The sequence below is a fragment of the Pholis gunnellus genome (assembly GCF_910591455.1).
Source record: "Pholis gunnellus genome assembly, chromosome: 13".
NCBI lineage: Eukaryota > Metazoa > Chordata > Actinopteri > Perciformes > Pholidae > Pholis > Pholis gunnellus.
The window spans coordinates 4,839,304-4,858,232 of NC_136540.1; the positions used below are offsets into that span (position 1 = coordinate 4,839,304).

The 18,929-nt window shown below is 40.5% G+C and overlaps 1 protein-coding gene across 1 annotated transcript in view; it reads left to right on the top strand.

Annotated features, from left to right (window-relative positions):
* Window positions 1–18,929, top strand: part of doc2b (double C2-like domains, beta) — a gene marked incomplete at both ends in the record, with an annotated part of 105,571 nt that overhangs the window by 68,000 nt on the left and 18,642 nt on the right. Inside the window, 3 exons of the mRNA XM_079170994.1 lie at window positions 4,226–4,300; window positions 13,612–13,721; window positions 17,297–17,423. Coding sequence (XP_079027120.1) covers window positions 4,226–4,300; window positions 13,612–13,721; window positions 17,297–17,423 — 312 coding nt within the window. The remainder of the gene's footprint in view (window positions 1–4,225; window positions 4,301–13,611; window positions 13,722–17,296; window positions 17,424–18,929) is intronic.

An 18,929-nucleotide genomic window follows, 5' to 3' on the forward strand; every position in this document is an offset into this window, starting at 1 on the left:
CTTTGTGCTCTTGTAAACAATGTAATCAAATGTGTCTTGTTTAGATATCAGCGGTGATGACATGGCAAAAAGTCAAAGTGTGGAAAATGAGACGGGGGTCGAGGGCTCGGGTCGGTTGCAGACAATGTTGATTTATTAGTCACGTAATTTGCGTGATGTAGTTACGACACTATCATGGTTATTTTAACCAAAGCGACATTCTTTTAAAGAATCCAACTAAATATGTTTGTTGCATAAACCTAACCGAGTTATTTCCTATGAAGACAGAAGTTTATTTTGAAAAGACCATACGAGAGAAAGAATTTACACAGATTTAAAAAAATGAGAATCAACTTTCCGTAAGATCTCATACAAACCATTGTATAAGGATCCGTTGCTTTGTGAAGGAGTCGGCACACAACTGGTTAATGGCACTTGGATTATGCTGCAGTTGTGTGAGAGTTTGTGAACTGGTGATTTGATAGTTTTGCTGCTGTTAAACGTTTAATTCATCCAGACTTTTCTGTTTTCTGATTCTCCACACACCGTGAGAGAAAAACAAAGACTTCTTGAAGAATTGAGGTTCACACGGTGTGATTAATTGATGTATAAATGGTCATTTTGTGGATGAAGTATTCCTTCAAAGCAGGCGATAGAGCATGGATTGTGTTATTGACACACAACATACAAACAGCCGCTATAACTCTTTTATGCAGATGACAGATTTTACTTTTAATTAGATTATTCCACTGTCAAGACTCCTCGTGGTTTTTATTAAAATGATCACCAAATTGTGGTTTAACACAATTCCATGTGATTAACTTTGGTTTTTTTACAGTCAGACTTGTGTTTAACTGACAAATAAGACAAAGAATCACAACAAGATCCTAGAAGGACGAGAGCTGTTCTATCTAACAACAGATGTGATGAAGTGATGTCTTACTGCACGCAGACACAACGGTCTCTGTGACAAACCTAAATGACATCAAACAGACACAGAGAAAAGCTCCCCTCATCTAGTTAGTACTTCCTGTTGGTCTGTTTTCACATAACCTCCTCTGTCTGGACTCCCACTCTCCTGTCAGGGGTCCAAGTGCATCCAACATGCGTGCTATTAAAATGAGCACATGTACACGTACGAGAGTCAGCTGAAGAAATGACTGTCACCGCGGTTCTCTGTTGTGCAGACAGGATCTGAAGCCGTAGTGTTGCCTTATCAGATGAGCGTGTCATTCTGCTGCCAGTAATTCCTGCTGAGTGCTGGGCTTCGAGCCGAGCTCCTCTATTAAGCCTGATAATTGTGGGCGAGTAGACGTCACATTTGTTTTGTTTTTTCTCTTTCTGATCCATTAAAGAAAGAACCATAAAGACTGGGACCAATTAAAATAATGGAACTGGGCTTGGAAAAAAAAAAGGCTTTGCGGCTAATTTCGGCGATGTGGAATCTTTATTATTTGCCAGATGAGAGGTGAAATCTTTGTGTTGTAAGATGATAAAGCCATGAGGTTTTATGAGCCTTTAATATCATTTATTCCACGTACTAATACATCAGAATCAGCATTCATTGCATGTGTACCCAGACAAGAAATTTGAATCAGGTTGATCTCAGTGTTGGTAACGCATTAAACTTGAAGAGGAAAAAGATGAGTGACAGAACTCCCCTTACTCACTGCAATCATTACATTCTGAATATCTACAAAGAATAAAAGATATGAGCACATATTGGGTTTGGGTTAGATTTAAAGCTGTGCCATTCGACCTCATTTTGAACCACTATTATTAAATTAAATTTATTTGTACAGCCACCAATCACAAATTTCCCTCGTAGGTCTTCACAATCTCTACAACATTCAGCCTCTGTCCTTGGACCCTCGCATTAGAAAAATAAAAAACTCCCCAAAAAAACATTTAAAAAATAAAGTAGCACGAGCTCCAAAAGTCACTAAATCTAGTGAGAAAGTCGCCAAGTCGGCAACACTCCCAGCCCGTCCCTTCAGGCCTACCCTCCATAGACATTCCCCCAAAATGGTCATCATGAACGTACACACTGTTGTTAGTCCTCACATCTGTTAAGCTACAAGCTTGTGGAAGACTCCGTCATCAACGGTTGGACTTCTCACAGTCCTGCAACGACCACAGATAACAGATTTATTTTTCTTTCCGTCAGAGCATTTGATTCATTGCTTGCTGTCAGGATGTAATGAGAAATTATAACAACAAATCTAAAAAGTTTGTGAAGGACATTACAGACCCTGCCTTTACATAATTATTTTTAATTTAACATATCACAGCCTTGATTTACTTCCTCTTTTCTCTGTAAAATAATCCAGAAAACGTTAAAATGATAGTCCGTTCAATAAAATAAAAGTTATGTCGATGCGATCACTAATTAATTCAAACTAATAGGACGTGGACAGTGTATCGATACATTACAGCACCTTCACCTTCACCCCCCCCCGGTGCCCTGCTGTGTCTGAGAATCAAGACTCAATATTTTGCACCAGTGTTCACACAGGTGGAAATCAATTGTACAAGAGGCACATAACAATTTCTCACTGACGGTAGCTTCGATAGACCAGGAGGCCGCCATGAAACTCAACGGTCGCTTTTATTCTGTAGGCTTATTAAAATACACGGCGGCAAAAAAATCCATAAAAACTGCATCTAAAATGACTGGCCGCTCTCTTCCGAGTCTTCACTTCCTCTTACATGTTCTATACATTCCATCTATCTTCACTCTGAACTCACCAGGATACACCCCCACATTCACACTCTCAAATCCCCTATATGTTGTGCATATAGTGTCTGTTTATGTCATCGAGTATGTTCTCTCTCTGTTGATTAAATAAAGACAGGGTGGAAAAAAGAAGCTGGAAGTGTGGGGTTCGGTCTCTGCTGGAGTCTGAGCTGAAGGAGTTTCTGGTGAACCTGCATGAGTTCACCTGGTTTCACCAGAATCCGACCCGGTGGCTCCGATGACGAGCATCAAGAATAACTCTATAGAAACAGACCATCTTCTCTCTGATGGTCTCGTTTAGTGATGGAGGTCTTATAGAGGATCAGGACTACACTGAGACTGGTTCAGGACCAGTTAAAAGTTCCTCACAGCAACTTTAAGGTTGTTTGTTTGTAACTATATTGGTTGTAACAGTAACTCTGATTTAATTATGGAAAATAATCGTTTAAGACATTTGTGTTGGCCTTATTGATATGTTACATTAAACATTGTGTTGAAACCTTGATATTCGAGTGATTTTAAAGGAAGGATCACACTAATATCCTTTCTCTGTGGGCTCGTATTCAGGTAGAGTCAAGAACAAATACATAAATACATAAAGCCAAAAGCAACACTGACAAAAATAAGAGAAACCTCCTTGTGCTGTGCAGACCTTTTGATTGAGGTTTCCATTTCCTCTGTTTATTCCCTCTACATCTCATCCTTTCACTTTGCTTTACTCAGTGGCACCCTCCTGGTGTTTTATTTATTTGGTCATTATACAAGTGACCTTTACTTCCTGCTCCCTCTTTGAGTCGCATTGATTCGCTCCTCAAAGGAAGGTGAAATGTATTTTCTTTTAGTCACTTCCCCTTTTCACTTAAGTGTTTCTCAGGGTGACGTGAGGTGCTGGACTGAATGTCTCAGAGACAAAGATCAGCTGTAATGATCCACAGGAAAAAAAAGGAATGAAGGTGTTGAGGGAAACTGGACAGAAGGCCAAACTTCTGTATGCTCCTGACATTTTTATCGGATGTCACATGCATGGATGGATTACTGAACGGACCTATCGAACACAGGGGCCCACAGGGTCAAGGCCCCCCTGGACTTCACCCACTAAATGTCACTCAAAGACACACAAAGCAACCAGGAAAAGACTCAAAATGACCACAAAGAAACCTAAAACAACTACAAAGAGACCAGAGACACAAAATGACCACAAAGACTACAAATGTGTCTGTGTTTGTGCATACTGTTTTTGCCATGTGCATCATGTTCATATGCCATTATTTTTCTCTTCATGTTTAAACAAACACGTTGAAACAATTAAATAAACTACTGTCTACGATGAGAATAAAGCACCAATAAAAAGAGTTTTGAGAAAACCAGCACTGCTGCCTCTAGTGGCTGCTAATGAGGCTGTTTAGACTCTCTGTAAAAGTCACACCTCTGTTTTGTGATAATGTTGCAGTAACAATGTTTGACTTCTCATTGAGTAACATTGTTTACACACTTGTGTTTCCTTCACAGGGGCTCAAGCCAATGGACCACAACGGGCTTTCTGACCCCTACGTCAAGTTGCATCTACTGCCCGGAGCCAGCAAGGTGAGCACCGTGTTCATGCATGAGAAATCATCTGCTGGATTTACTTGGCCTTTTCACTGTTAGCCTAGCTTAGCATAAAGATAGATGAAAACAGCAAAACATTGCGCTGTACAAAGTGCAGAGCAAGTGAGTGTCGAAATATTTCTTTTATCTCATCAGAACATAAAGCAAAATATAAAAAACTACTCAACAGAACCATGCTAGCTGTGTCTGCTGGCCTCCACTGGTTTGGATGTTTTGAAGGGTGTTTGTATGAGGTTCTTCTCCATATTCGGTGTTTTACTACAGTAGATGAGTTTATAGAAACAGACAGGAGAACCAGCATGAGAGCAAAGCAATGTTCTGCTGTGGACGTATTTTAGACTCCTAAAAGAATCTATATCAAGTGAACGCTATATTTAGAATACTTTTACCGCTTTACCTCGCTGTCAGACCACCCTTTTAGACGGGGCACTAAAGCCCGTTATCAATGCTCTCTTCAAAGTCTCCATTGACAAAAACATGTCATTTAATATTCGCAGAACACACGAGTTGCAGGTCTATACACAATAACACCAACACTAACTAAGTGATGGAGGCTGCGGGAGACCAGCAACTCCCTTGTTCTGAGAGGTACAATTACTGTTTTCATCAATGGAGTCTGTTTGCTTTGAATAGAGCATAAACGACTTCCGTTTCCTGTCGGACGTGTATTTTATGCGTCTAAAATATGTTTTGCGGCTGCCCCCGTCCACAGCAGTGCATTGCTTTGCTCCATCTACTGTAGTAACACACGGAGCACGGATAAGTACCTCACACAACCCTCTAAACATCAAAACTATCCCTTACAGCGAGGCTGAATAAGTCCAGCTCCGTACATAAGACACGAGTTATACAGTATCAATCTTCTCAACTCACTCTCCCGGAGAAATCCAAGTGTATTTCCCGACATGTTGAATTATGAATTTAATCACAAAAACACAAAGATAAATGATCAAGTAGTGACAAAGTCGTCCGTGACCACTTGGTGTCTTTTCAGTCATATCATTGGCTGTAAATGGATTCAATGATTTGGGGTTTGATGGGTGAAGTCTGAGTATTCAGGGATACATACTGTACATATATTTGTGCTCAGTCCTTCTTGGTTCTCCAGGGAAGCAAATAGACCCACACGAGGAGAAGGCTAATAATCTATTTTGCGATTCGGGGAGCACCACAGTGAGGGTATGTCAGCACAGGGCTTCGTCAATGTAAACAACATTAACTGGCTGATCTAATGTACCCGGCCCGGCAAGGCCGAGCCTCTTATCATCGTGCTGTGCGAGCCAAGCTTAGGTCTGCTCCATGTTGCAAGTGGACGCACTTGAAGAGACGGAGACTTATCTCATCGTAACTTATCTGCTGTGTGAGAGCCATTAAAAGCCTGCTTGGGTCTCCGAATGTCAGAGCCCATCAACTGCTTTTTCCCACCAATATGATCACAAAAAACACATGTAAAATGAATCAAAGACGGGAATTAATCTTAAATGTTAAATGTACAAAATGCCTCGCTAGTTGACAATGAATTCTTAAATTTGCTTGCGTCTGCCAGGAGGCCTTGAGGTTGAATTAATCCTTTCATTAAAGTCCTCAAATCTAATATAGATCTTGTGAATGGGTACACTCCACAAAAGCAGCTTATTGAAAGCTAAAGCTGTGCGATTATCCATCTACCTGACTCACATCTCCCTTTCTTCTCCCTCTCCTACACCTTTTTCACTCACATCTCATTTGTTCTTTTCATCTGAACTTTGTAATTGTTTAGTACCCACTTCAGCTCTGACGTTAGAGCACTTTAATGTGTACACAGATATGCAGGAGACCGATGAATAACCATGTCACTGTGTGCTTTACACATTTCTAATGATGTATCATCGACTGGGGGGTCATTCTTCAAACTAAAGGTCAGTGCGAGACAAAGAGCGTGCGTCTACTCTACAATTAAAGGCAAAGTGGAATGAAGCGTATTAAGTTGGCTGCAGTGACAAAGTCACACTGTCCGTCGTGAACTGTAATCCAAGCCTCTTAGTCTGCTAAACACCAAAGATAACGACCAAAAAGCTCAAATTAACAAAAGAGAAACAATGGAGTCATTTCTATTTTGGTCATTTTAGCTTTTTTTGCAAAGTATTCTGTGTGCCTTCAAGTCCAAGATGATATTTGTGCCACATTTAAAGAGTTCCCCTCCAGGCGTTCCTGAGGTATCACTTTCATGAGAATGGACCTGACGGATCCATAACTAATACTAATCCATCACTACACACCAGAATATATCATTGTTGGATGGATTTAATATTTAATAAAAAGAAGAAATTCTATATTCTTCTACTGCTACTACTTAGAGTGAACAATGAGAAGGTTTGTCTCAGGGGGGAACCAGAGGAAAGTCCAGGTTTCTACATAGTCAGCCTCGGCTCTGCTAAAGAAATAACACAACTCCTCTTCTTACGATATTAATTCTTAATGCATTCTCTACAAGGCTGAGGTTATTCTGGCTCGACATGCATCTGTTAGATCTCTGCAGACAGATGGATACTGTCGTAATGTCAGCCATGCATATGCCACCCTTTATGGCGAGCAATGCAAATGTGTTTTTGTGACTATTATTGTGCAGTGTATGTAAAAAAAAAACTGTGTTAATTACATTTTCAATCGCTTTTTTATCCATCTTGAATAAATGACTGTTTGCGCGCAGACCCCGATGGTGCCTCTTTGTGACACAACTTGTTTTCTTGAAATTTAAAAATAGACTAATTAGTGAGAATGCTCGGATAGAGTCGTGATTATTAGCATGAGAATGTGTAATCAGCCAATCACAAACCGAAGGCCTGACAACAGAAATTAAACCGTAACGTAATAATTGTCACACAACACATGGAATAAAACAAATCAACAGTCCGCCTGCTCTTGGTTTCAATTGGACAACTTCTCCGCCCCTTTAATCAGTGGAGAAATCAGCCAACCGACTTAATATCCATCCAATAGATTTGATCCAGAGATTGTTGTATATTCATCACGACGTGAGGAAGATTAAAAGGATTTCTGTAAAACCTGCTTATGAATGTCTGACTTTAGAAATAGTTTGTGCGCTCTCCACAAGGACACACAAGGGAAATGTATCACTTAGAGGAATTAGTTGAAAACACTATGTACTGTACAAATAACTCAGTTGCTGTGCTTTGAAAGTAAATGACGCATAATTACACGAGTAGTGAATCATCCCTTTATTTGTTCTTGATGGACATTTTAATTGATTTCTCACAAGATAATTGCTGTTCCGCAGTGTTAAAAGACGGTTTTGAACTAGGATTCATTTATTGTTTTAGATTATTAAATCTGATGTCATTTTGTGATGAAACATCAAAACATCCGTCCAATGTGAAAAATAACTCTCACCAGGACCTCTGAAGTTTAATAGTTAACATGGAAACAACAAAGCTGTGTTCTAAATCACACACTAACGTACTGCATGCTACATGCTCAATCAGTAGTTACTGCAAACTGCCGAACAAATAAATGATTAAGAATGATTTCAACAGCAGTATATGCTCAAACAATGGCCACAAAGGTTTTAAAGAATCTTGTAACGGCTCTCAAATCTCCAAAAACGATGGAAGCCAATTTCTAATCAGGCATTGTTTGTATAAACTGAGCACATATTGGGGAAACGGTTACTTAAACGGTTACTTTGTCAACTGAAAACATATTAAAACTCAACAAAGTGCACATATTAACAGCTTTTAGCCTGACTGATAGCCGGTCGCAATGCACCCAGACACAATGCATTGTGGGGCAGCTCCAGTAAGCTCAAGTCTCAAACTCTGGCTAATGTAGCAAACATACGGGCATTTCTCACCTACACAAAACTATGCAATGTGAACACACTGAATACTCCAAACAGACGAAAGTTTCCCCAGAGTTTTATCGTCACAAAAAGGTTGCCAGGTTTTGTACCATCTGGCCAAAATTACCAACAGAATCACAACTTTAAGTCACTGATAATATCTGGCAACCGGCGCTAAACCCAAAGACAGAAGTAGCTGATGCACGGATGAACGGTTCTCCATATAGTTCTAGCATGAAAACCCCTTGAAAACCCCACATTTGCGAGTATAACATAGATCCGAGGTGTTTGAGTTCTCACTTTGGACACAAGCTGCAGTTTTATTTTCTTGCTTTCAGTCTTCATGCTAAGCTAAAGTAAGCTAACTACAGTATGTGCTGTAGTGCTTGTTTTTGCCATTGACAGACTGAGATTGGCATTATAAGTGCAAATGGAAAGTTTTTCTTCACCGTTCACTTTACGTGGTCTGTTTGTTGTTAAGTGTTCTCCTTGATATGTGAAGGAGATATCATACCAACTGATCCGTTTCATTCTGAAAAGTGGGTTTTTAAAAAAACAACATGGATCAGTTCAAAACAAAACTCATCTCTTCTCTGATTTTGACCTCAGATGATTCATTACTGCACTTCATAGTGATGTGTTTTCAAACCGAGAGAGACTGAAGTCTCAAATGTCACTGGATTTAAATTAATGCTTGCAGTGAATAAAAAAAAAGTGTCCAGGTCCATCTGTCAACATCTGTCTTTAAAGGAATGTACAGAAATAAGATGTTTCTGATTAATCGAAAAATCTGACTACCAGAGAAATTTGAGCGAGAGTTGGTTCAACACAATAAAAAACGGACCGGAGCTGTTTTGTGTTGGATGTGAGCACTTCTCTCACTATTTAAGGCATTAGATTTGACCATCATCCAACACTTACGTCTACAAAGGCTAAAAGATGCACACACCATCATGCTGCTGCTACCAGCTCTGCATCCCGTCGCCCCTGAAGACGTCTTTCAATGGATGAACGTTCCACATGCAGTTTCTAAGCCGATTTAAATGTGCTTTTAAAACTTTCTGAACAGTTCACGATTATTTTTTGGGAATCTGACAAAAATGTTGGCTCTTCAGGAAGAAGCCTGGTGTCTGCACTTTAGTTACTTGAGATCATTTGTCACCCACATAGTCTGACCGGTGTCACATCCCCCCAATGATTGGTTTCAACTAAGGGCTTTATATGTCCTGCTATGGTGTATTTTTTTATATAAAATGTCACGGATTATTTCACTGCTGAGTGAAATAAAACTCCATGAGAGCATGTGGCTTCTAGGGATTTGTCTGGCGTCTCAGTGGGAGGCGTCAGAGCATTTTGCATATTCCTGTCAGGAAAAACAAGATGGCGTCACCCCCCCCAAACCACCCTCTGACATTTCTTTCAGCTTGCTCTCAAAATAATCATTAGGCTCGGTCTAAGAGCCTCATTAAGACGCACTAAAGAGGTCATAAGTTCTGCTTGCACTCTAATCAGAAGTGAAGTTTCACGCTCTGCTGCAAAGCCAGATCACAGTTCCATCTCCTTTGAGACCACAATCATTGAAATGCCTGTAATTGTTCCAGATGAAATTGTCGATTACTCACAGGGATTAGAGGCTGTGTGGAATCAGGACGTTTTCACAGAGACCGCGAGGTGATTAACGGTTGACAAATACAGTAGCGACAGGAAATAAGGCCTTTTATGCTTCATCATAATATCGCGTTGCTAAAAATAGTAATGGCTTAATTGTGTGGCACGATGCTGATAGAAATACATGGAGGACTTACACATTCTGCACCTGATGAAATGTATTTAAGTCCATGTCTTTTCAGTTTAACTAGTTTCTAAACTAAAACTCCAAACACACCATTAAAGGTCGAGTAACGAAGTTTAAACCGTTATAAACCGTGTCTGGTTATTCTTCCTTCCATCCAGCAGTAGCTGCTGGTCACGATGATGAGTTGTCTTTCAACACGAGTGTGAATTTAACACCAGCCAAGTGTCCAAAGCTCGAAGAGCAAGGTCAGCCGCACTGGCTGTTAACTTTATGGTGACATAACCTCAGCTTTACACCGCGTTCGGCCTTCGCGGAGCCATTTGATGTGTCACTTAACTTTTGAATAAATACCACAGATAATACAAGTGTGACATGGGAGTCAAACAGTTTAGAACTAAAGGGTTTAAGAAGGACCTGTTGGGATTGAAAGTGGGTCACTGAACTGTCTGATACAGCAGTGTGCTCACCTGCAGCCAGTTGATTGTCTGTCTCCCCCCCCCCCTCTCCTTCAGATATGGGGGCCTTTTAAACTAGTCTGAGATGCAGAGGTTCATGCCAAAATACTGCAATAATTGGCTTGAGAGCAAAGGTTTTTTGAACCTCGGGCATGACTGAAATGACTCGTGACACCGGTTGCTCATTTGTAGCACCGGCCTCCATCTGTGAGCAGGTGGTGGTGAATTATTTCCGCTTTAACGCATGCTGATTACACGCGCAGCAGAAGAGGGAAAACTCCCCGTCTCTCCTGCAGGTTCACACTTTATCGATTTAATTCACTTATTTCTTCACCCCAGTTAAAACCAGCGGCCTTTCACACATGGTGTCATTTCGAGGATGGCTTTAATGAAATACCTGTTGAGTCACAACTTCAGGTCAACCCCCTTCACTGAGATGTATTGACGTCCCTGTCCACAAGCAACTGATTACATTGTAATGCTATTGATCACGTCTTCTGCTTTTTGCCAGCCTGCCAACAATCCACTTAGAATATAACAAGGTGGGCGTTTAAAATAATGAAGATGCCCCCCCCCCCACAGTTAGAAGACCTTGGGAACATTGTTTTAGACGGTTATCAACACTACTACTGGAACTAAGATCATCTTTGTGTTACATGTTAGTGTTGTCGTGCATCCACGCTGGGGAATTCTTGTAATATTCACTCTAGCAGTACTGTTAACATTAAGTCCACAGCGTTTCCACTAATCTAACCCACGTCCAATGCACAGCTGTAAATGTCTTTACTCTGTCAAGAACAAATCATCTACCAATAGAAAGTACTAAGCACAGAAATGGCAAAATAAAAACTACTTGGGTAGGTTTAGGTAAAGACCGGGGTTTAGGACAAAATAAGTACACAAGTTAAATAACACAAGTATAGTAAATAAGTCAGCATTGACTTTTTGTTACACAGGGGACTGAACAGCGGTCTACTTGGTGAAAGTCCTGTGTTTGTTTGGCCCATCTATCGCCCCAGCACCCCTATGTTGACCTTCAAGGCCTTTACACACCGGGGGGGCGTACCGGCTAAATGAAATAAAATGTGAAATACTAGCCTGCAAACATAGTCTGAAGGGAACAATAAAGTGTGCCGCCTTGGTTCGCATTACAGAGCCTCTGTGTTGTTGTACACCACATTGCAATAACTGAATTGCAGAATTGTCCATTCCGCACAGCGTGATTGGTTGATGTCTTTTTTTGTGGTGCGAAAGCTCAGAAACAACTACCTCGTAGAATAAAAGGATGTCCCTTTTTTGCCGTGTAATATTCGCGTTTTGTTTCAAAGTGCTCATGACCTAAAACTGATATAAAAATATATATTAATGTGCAAAGTAAAAGCCCCCGTTGTCTAAAGGCCTTTACTCCCGTCATAATAAGCGGCCACTAGATTCTATTCGTATCGGTTGATCGATCGTGTGCACAGATGATAACGGCCTTCTGAAACTACCGGTAGGTGAAGCCGGCCCCTTCCATCCCACAACCATGAGGCTGATAAAGCCTGATAACGCCCGCTCAGTCTTGAAGGCGCCACAGTGTTATTTGCATTTGTTATCAGCCACAAACACATCATTTTGAATGCTCGGTGCATCTGTGTGTTCAACACCCTTCCTGTGGGAATCACCCACTGATTGAGGGAGAAACAGTCAGCGAGAGCCTCATTACGTGGATCGCTGCCATCAGACTTGTAAATAAATCACCACCAGCTTATTGTTTAAATTGCTTGTCACGGCCATTTTTAACACCTCGCTGGATTGCAATTGATGAAACTCTGACAAAGTCAGTCAGTGAAAACGCTTTACAGCAGTCTGATGCCTAATTTGATGCTTATTAATACGCTTCTTGATAATCTGTCTGACACACCCATGAAAGATCTAGAAGTAGATACACCACAACATTGCAAAATCTGTAGATCTTGATTTTCATCAAAAAACTGACAAAAAGTAAAACCATTTAAAGAGGAAATGAACACTTCAAAGTGTTTTTTAGCTATACACTTTACATATATATGTATGTATACATATATATACATATACACTGTATATTGTATTATATACAGTATATTGACATTTCTCACTAAATTTATAAAAATGGGCATTTTGGGGTTAAAAATGTCTCAGAAGGCCATCTACTGTTTCAAATCAGCCCTAATTGTCAAGATTAATTCTGAGATAGACTCGACAGTTTGGGACTAATTTAAGTCATGACATAAAAGAATGTTAACAGCCACTAATCACCATCTATCGTTTTTAATTTTTCAGTAACCACAGTGTAGCGTCTGTTCTCTCCTTTCTGTGACTGTAGATCAATCACAACATCACGACATCAGGTCTAACGACTGATTATCTGGAGATACCGATGTGTTTTCCTACGCTGCGACAAAGTGTATAGACGGAGCGTTACGTTTTCTCCATTACTGACATGGCTCGTTAGCTAGCTCTCGTTAGCTTGCTGATTCCACCAAGTTTTCTTGCCAACGTTGGTTACAGAAGATGAGTAGCAGACGGACGCGCCGGAGACGGAGGCGCTGGGGTCAGACAAGCTGACCTTGAGGTCGCTACAGCCACGACGGTCCATGAGGCGGAGGGACCGCGTGCTGTCATTTCTTGACTCATTTGTGGTCCGATTTATTTTCTATGGATCTTAAGATGCATCGCTTGTCTCATTGAATGCATGCATCATCATCATTTATCAATGACATGTGGTGTTAATTGCCTTAGCTGTGTGTTCTTAGGTGTTGTTCATGGACAGTGTTGTTGCATTGTTTATAATTGGAACATTGTTTTCTCAGAAAATGTGGCGCTGACAGAAACAGGAGCAGATTGAGCACGAGCCGAGCCGTTGTAACTATCTTATAACTTCAATGTCTTCCTGCATTGCTTTGATTACGCCCGTCACTTCATGTAAATGGAGTCTGCGGTTTTCATTCCCGAGCTTGTGTTTGCATGTGTGCCACCAGACGTCAATGCATTGATAAATTTCCACGAGGGCGGAGAGGCTTTGTACATTTTTAGGGGTGTTTATATAATTCTGGCAACATTTCATTGGAACTTGACACCTGAGGGATGAGCTCTCTTGAGCGGGAGGAGGGGAACCAGCAGTTAATCAATAAAGATGTTTAATCCTGTTAAATTACCAACTTTTCCGTTTGTCTTTCAGGCCAATAAACTTAGAACCAAGACCCTGCACAACACACTCAACCCTGTCTGGAGTGAGACCCTGACCTACTACGGCATCACCGACGAGGATATGGTCCGCAAAACACTCAGGTAGGCTCCTCTCAACCTAATGAATGCCCAGAATGAGGAGAAAGACAAAAACTACTGGAAGGAAAGAATGATGGGGAGAGAAGAAAGGTGGAAGGAACACCAGGAAAGGAAAGGAAAGAATGAGGGAAAGGTGTGGCGAGAAAGAAAGAGGAGGAAAGAATAGAAGGAAGGAGTGACATAAATAAATAAAAGCAATGGAAGAGAGAAAGGGAAATGAGAGGGATGGAATGGAGACATGAAATAAAAGGAATGAGAGGATGGGAAAGGAATGAAGTTTATTAAAGGAATGGAAGTAAAGGACATGGAGGAAATAAATGGAATGGAAGGGGAGCAAAGGAAAGGAAGGGAATTAAAGGAATGGAAGTAAAAGAAAGGAAGGAACTGAGAGGAATGGAAGGGGAGGAAAGGGGAGGAAGTGAAAGAAAGGAAGGAAATGAGGGAGGTAATTAGAGGAATAGAGGGGAATGAATGAATGAAAACAAAAGACATGGTGGAAATGAAAAAAGATAAAAAGAGACAAAGGGAAAAAGAGGGAAGGATATTTAAAGAAAGAATTAAAAAGAGTGGAAGAGATAAAATATGCTTTTCCATGTTTCGGTATATTTAAGCGTGAGCTGCTTTAGATTTGTGTTGAAAGGCTTAAAGACAATCCTTTTCAGGTTTCTCTTCTTCGTGGCTCCTGAGATAAATCACTGCATTACAGCCTGTATTTAACAACAGCCATTTCACCCAGAAATGATTTATTCATCCCGCGTACTCTTCTTCACTGCGATCTATGATGAGTGTCTCGGTGCCGGGGCGAACCGGACCGCGAGATACACACCCCCCCCCCCCCCCGATCACTTTAAGGGCCGGGGAAATCCTTTTGTTTGTGTAATCTCCAAACAGCACGTTGTTTGGGTGAGATAACTTCCTGTTTTTGTTGGTTATTTGTATTTCACAACAACACCTGAGAATAGACTGCAAACCTGGAGCAGAAACGTCTGCTCCTCGGGATAAATATGACACTGTTACGCAATGGAAGTGTTACTTCACTGTTCTTTGCTCCTTTATTTTTACCAAAGTGTTAACACTGTAGTAGAAGTAGGTTATATAATCAAATGCGTAATCACTTTTGGTAGCAACAGTACAGAATATATATCCCAATGATAGGTGGGCCGCATGCTGTGGAGGATTTCATTTTGCTTTAGTTTTCTGTTTAACCCCCAAGAATCTAAGAAACCGTGAGTGTTTCTAGTGTGCGTTCTCCTAACCTACAGCCGTGACTTCCTATTAGTGCCGGGGGCTCATTATATTACCCAGCAGTCTTGTATGTTTGTTGCACACTGGGAAAAACTGATTGGCGTAGTGGCCGTGCCATTTTAAGGCTGTCAGGCTGCATCTTTCTGTCGTGCGCTTGGTCCAGATCAAAATATCTTAACTACGATTTGATGGATTCCCAAAAAGGTTTTTGCACAAATATTCATGGTCCCCAGATTCTGGACCCCACTGACGTTTCCTCTGGCGCCACCATGAGGTTGACATTTGTGGTTTTGAGGAATATACCTCAGCAGCAGGGATCAGCGGCGCCGGCAGCCATAATCCAGATTTTCTTTGGTGGTCTTCCTGTTGCATATTGTTACTGATGATGCTGCTTATTGAGGTAATCCGTTGCTTTTGCGCTTACATTTTTATTGCACAATTCTCTGGGCTATGGCTGCTTATGCACCGGCTCACCGAGGCTGAAGTTGTTTTTGAACGACGCAGAATATTTCGTTAGATAAAAACATGTTGTGGTGCTTGGAAATGATCACAGCTCTATTTTTTTTCAATACATTTTGGATTTTAGACGCAATGAATAGACATGCCAACAAAAAAAGAGAGAATAAAAAAGCTGCGCAGTATTCAAATGTTGATTTATTGGATTAATCGCTGAGGAATGTTCAAGCACTCATCAAATCACCATTGTGATCAGCAAGTAATTCAAATGTGATTGTATTACTTCCAATTATTTCAAATGTAATTATTAATTATTACATCCTCATTTCTTAAAAGTCTCACAGCCGGGGAAGTAATTGTTGAATCACTGCTATTAACAGACACTCTTATCAATGCTTTGCAAATATATATTCTGGTGATTGTGTTCTGCAGAGCAGAGAAAATGTGCATTTTTACTGCACCGAGTGCCACGACGGCAACACCGGGCCACTTCTCAGAGATGTGATCTGACAGACTACACACCTCACACACCCGACTCAGATAACAGCTCCTCGATTAACCATTTTCCAGGAACAATACTGAGAGAAAAGCCTCCACATTCCCAGACAACACTGTTTTCTCTTTTTTTCCAAATTGAAATTTGAATTCAGCACCACCTGTCCATGCACTGTAGCAGATAAGTTATTCTTTATATCCGTTGTGTTTCATTGTGATACTAATTACACCGCATCCCCTACAAGCTACAGTGCTAATACTTATTACTCATGCTATTGGCTGCATGTTTTTTTCTCTCCGCGGTGGCGGCAGATTATTCGGCAGAAAAACACTAGAAGGAAACAGAATTCCACAACATGAGCCTGACGAAGTGTGAATCATTTCATGTCAGGGACTCGCCCTCTGCATTTATTGAAGACGTAGATCTGCCGAGAGCAGCGTATTCCCACACCAATAATTGACATTCATTATAAATGTAATGAAATGGTGCCGAGGAATATAGATCTCCGGTCTGAAATGTAAAGGTGTACTGTATACGTGTGCTCAGTGGTTTTGAATTGAGAGCTGCCTTTCGGTTCATCATTATCTTTCCTTCGCAGTTCTACTGTGGAACATAGTGGATCTTCTTTTTGGTGATTAAAAAATACACTCGCAAAACATACACTTACGTGTTCAAAGGATGTTGTCATGCATTGAAAAACGGTGTTGTCGTTATGCGTTCGGTGGAAACGGATAGAAAATGATCACATTGTACCAATAAGTAAAGAGACTGAATGTACCATGCACGACGGCACATTTCCATTCAAGCTGCACTAATTGAGTAAATAAGATCAGCACAGCGAGATATGTTCAAGTTAAAGTCGTGATTTGGTTTTTAATGACTGAACTGAGCAGAACATCATTTTTCTATCACCTGAAATATCTCTTGACTTCTTCTCACTTTAGAATATTTAAAGTATTTTGATCCAAACATGGCCGAGTGCTTCCTAGAAGCGTAATTTTAAACAGCAGACACTGTATGTATGTTTCCGAGACAAATTTCCTTCGGGACAATAAAGTCTATCTTATCTTATCTTATTATCCCATCGTCGGCTGCCATGCTGATCGAGTCCGACAAAAGTCTTATGAACTCCTTTGCTGCAGAACTACCGGTGTTTTGCTTCAGTGCTGTGGAGGCCCAGAGAGGCGGCGGGGGCAGGTTTATAGTGAAGTGAAGAGTTTTGGTGAGAATTGAATCCCTGTGATGGAGGATGATCGACTCCAGGTGGAAAATGACTGGTTTTATGGTTTAAACTTTACAGCCTCCCCTCTCAGCAGCAAAACTTTAACCTGAGCCTCACTTCGATCTCATCCTTCTACCTGCTCTGCTCTTCTCCTCTCAGGATTTCAGTGTGTGATGAGGACAAATTCCGACACAACGAGTTCATCGGGGAAACGAGAATCCCGCTCAAGAAGCTGAAGCCCAACCAAATCAAAAACTTCAACAACTGCCTGGAGAAACAATTACCTGTAAGTTCAATGTATCACACAGATACTTGTGGTTTTAGGTGTCTCTGTAAATGTGATTTTGTGGTTGTGTTTAAAAAGAGCACAGCAACTGTGATCAGAGACAGAGTTGGATAAGTACACAGTACTTCGTTTAGCAACGAGTGTTACATAAAATCAAGTTTTTATACATATCAGTCACTCTTTTCTTCATTGCAAGACAATACACTACCTCAGTGTATACTACACCATACACTACCTCAGTGTATACTACACCATACACTACCTCAGTGTATACTACACCATACACTACCTCAGTGTATACTACACCATACACTACCTCAGTGTATACTACACCATACACTACCTCAGTGTATACTACACCATACACTACTCCAGTGTATACTAGTCCTAGTACTGTATGTTCCAGATATATCTCCTCTGCGTGTCGGCTGCCTTTGCTTGTTGTGTAGCTGTATAGTCATGAACAACATCAGAAGACTTATGATATAAAAGGCGTTAAACCAAATTAAGTGCATACTGTGTGTCTAGATTAATACTGAATATTAAACAAGAAACCAATCAGGATATCACAATATGCAAAAATAAAAGGGAAAATGAATAAATGAAGAGATGAGGTTTTTTTTGTTTTGTTTTTTTAAGACGTTTTTATTTTGCTTCCTATTTATTGTTTACTCGTTAACCTTTGTTCTCAAACCTAATCGTTTTTTTTTTATCATATATTTTATTGTCAAGGGATTATTATAATGTTAAAAAGCAACATTTCTAGCGTTTCAGTGCTGTGTAGAGAAAATACTAAAATGATGCTGAACCGTTGCCAATAACTCACCTTATAAATAACACTGTTCACAGGAACAGCATGTGATTGGAAACTAATTGAAATACCCAGAAAAACTAACATAAAAGCTTAAATCTGTCCCACAATGATGTACATGTCAACAATTACATGCTGGTAATTGCAAGAAGAACATCAGTACAAACAACAGCATCCATAAGACTTTCCTTTGGGTTTTGAGCCCATGAGTGGGGTGCGGGAGTGGATTATGTGCGATGAGAACATGGGAGTGGAGTGGAGTATCATTGAACTGTGATTGAACATCCTTTTCAAATTGCCTACACAGTTTATAGTTAGAAAAAAAAAAAGGAATACTGTGTAATTCTGGATCACCCATATACAGAGCACTGCTTTGTGTTTGCTCCTCTCGTATGCTTTGTTGTCTATGTGGGAGTGTGAAACAGCATCCAGAAATACTAAATATGCTCGTATGAAACAGCCACGGCACATTCACCATTCTACGCTCTGATTTTGTCAAGGTTTATTTAATGTAAGTACATCGTATACTTACAAACAGACTATATTTCAAATGTGTATAGTAGTTTTAATTTGTCATACAATGACTACAGAGTAATAGTGCCAGAAGACGGCAGTGACGGTTAAAAATCCAGTTTCTTCATTAGTAGTTATAATTTGCAACAGCTCTCTACACTTTTGTGGTATAATTAAGATTA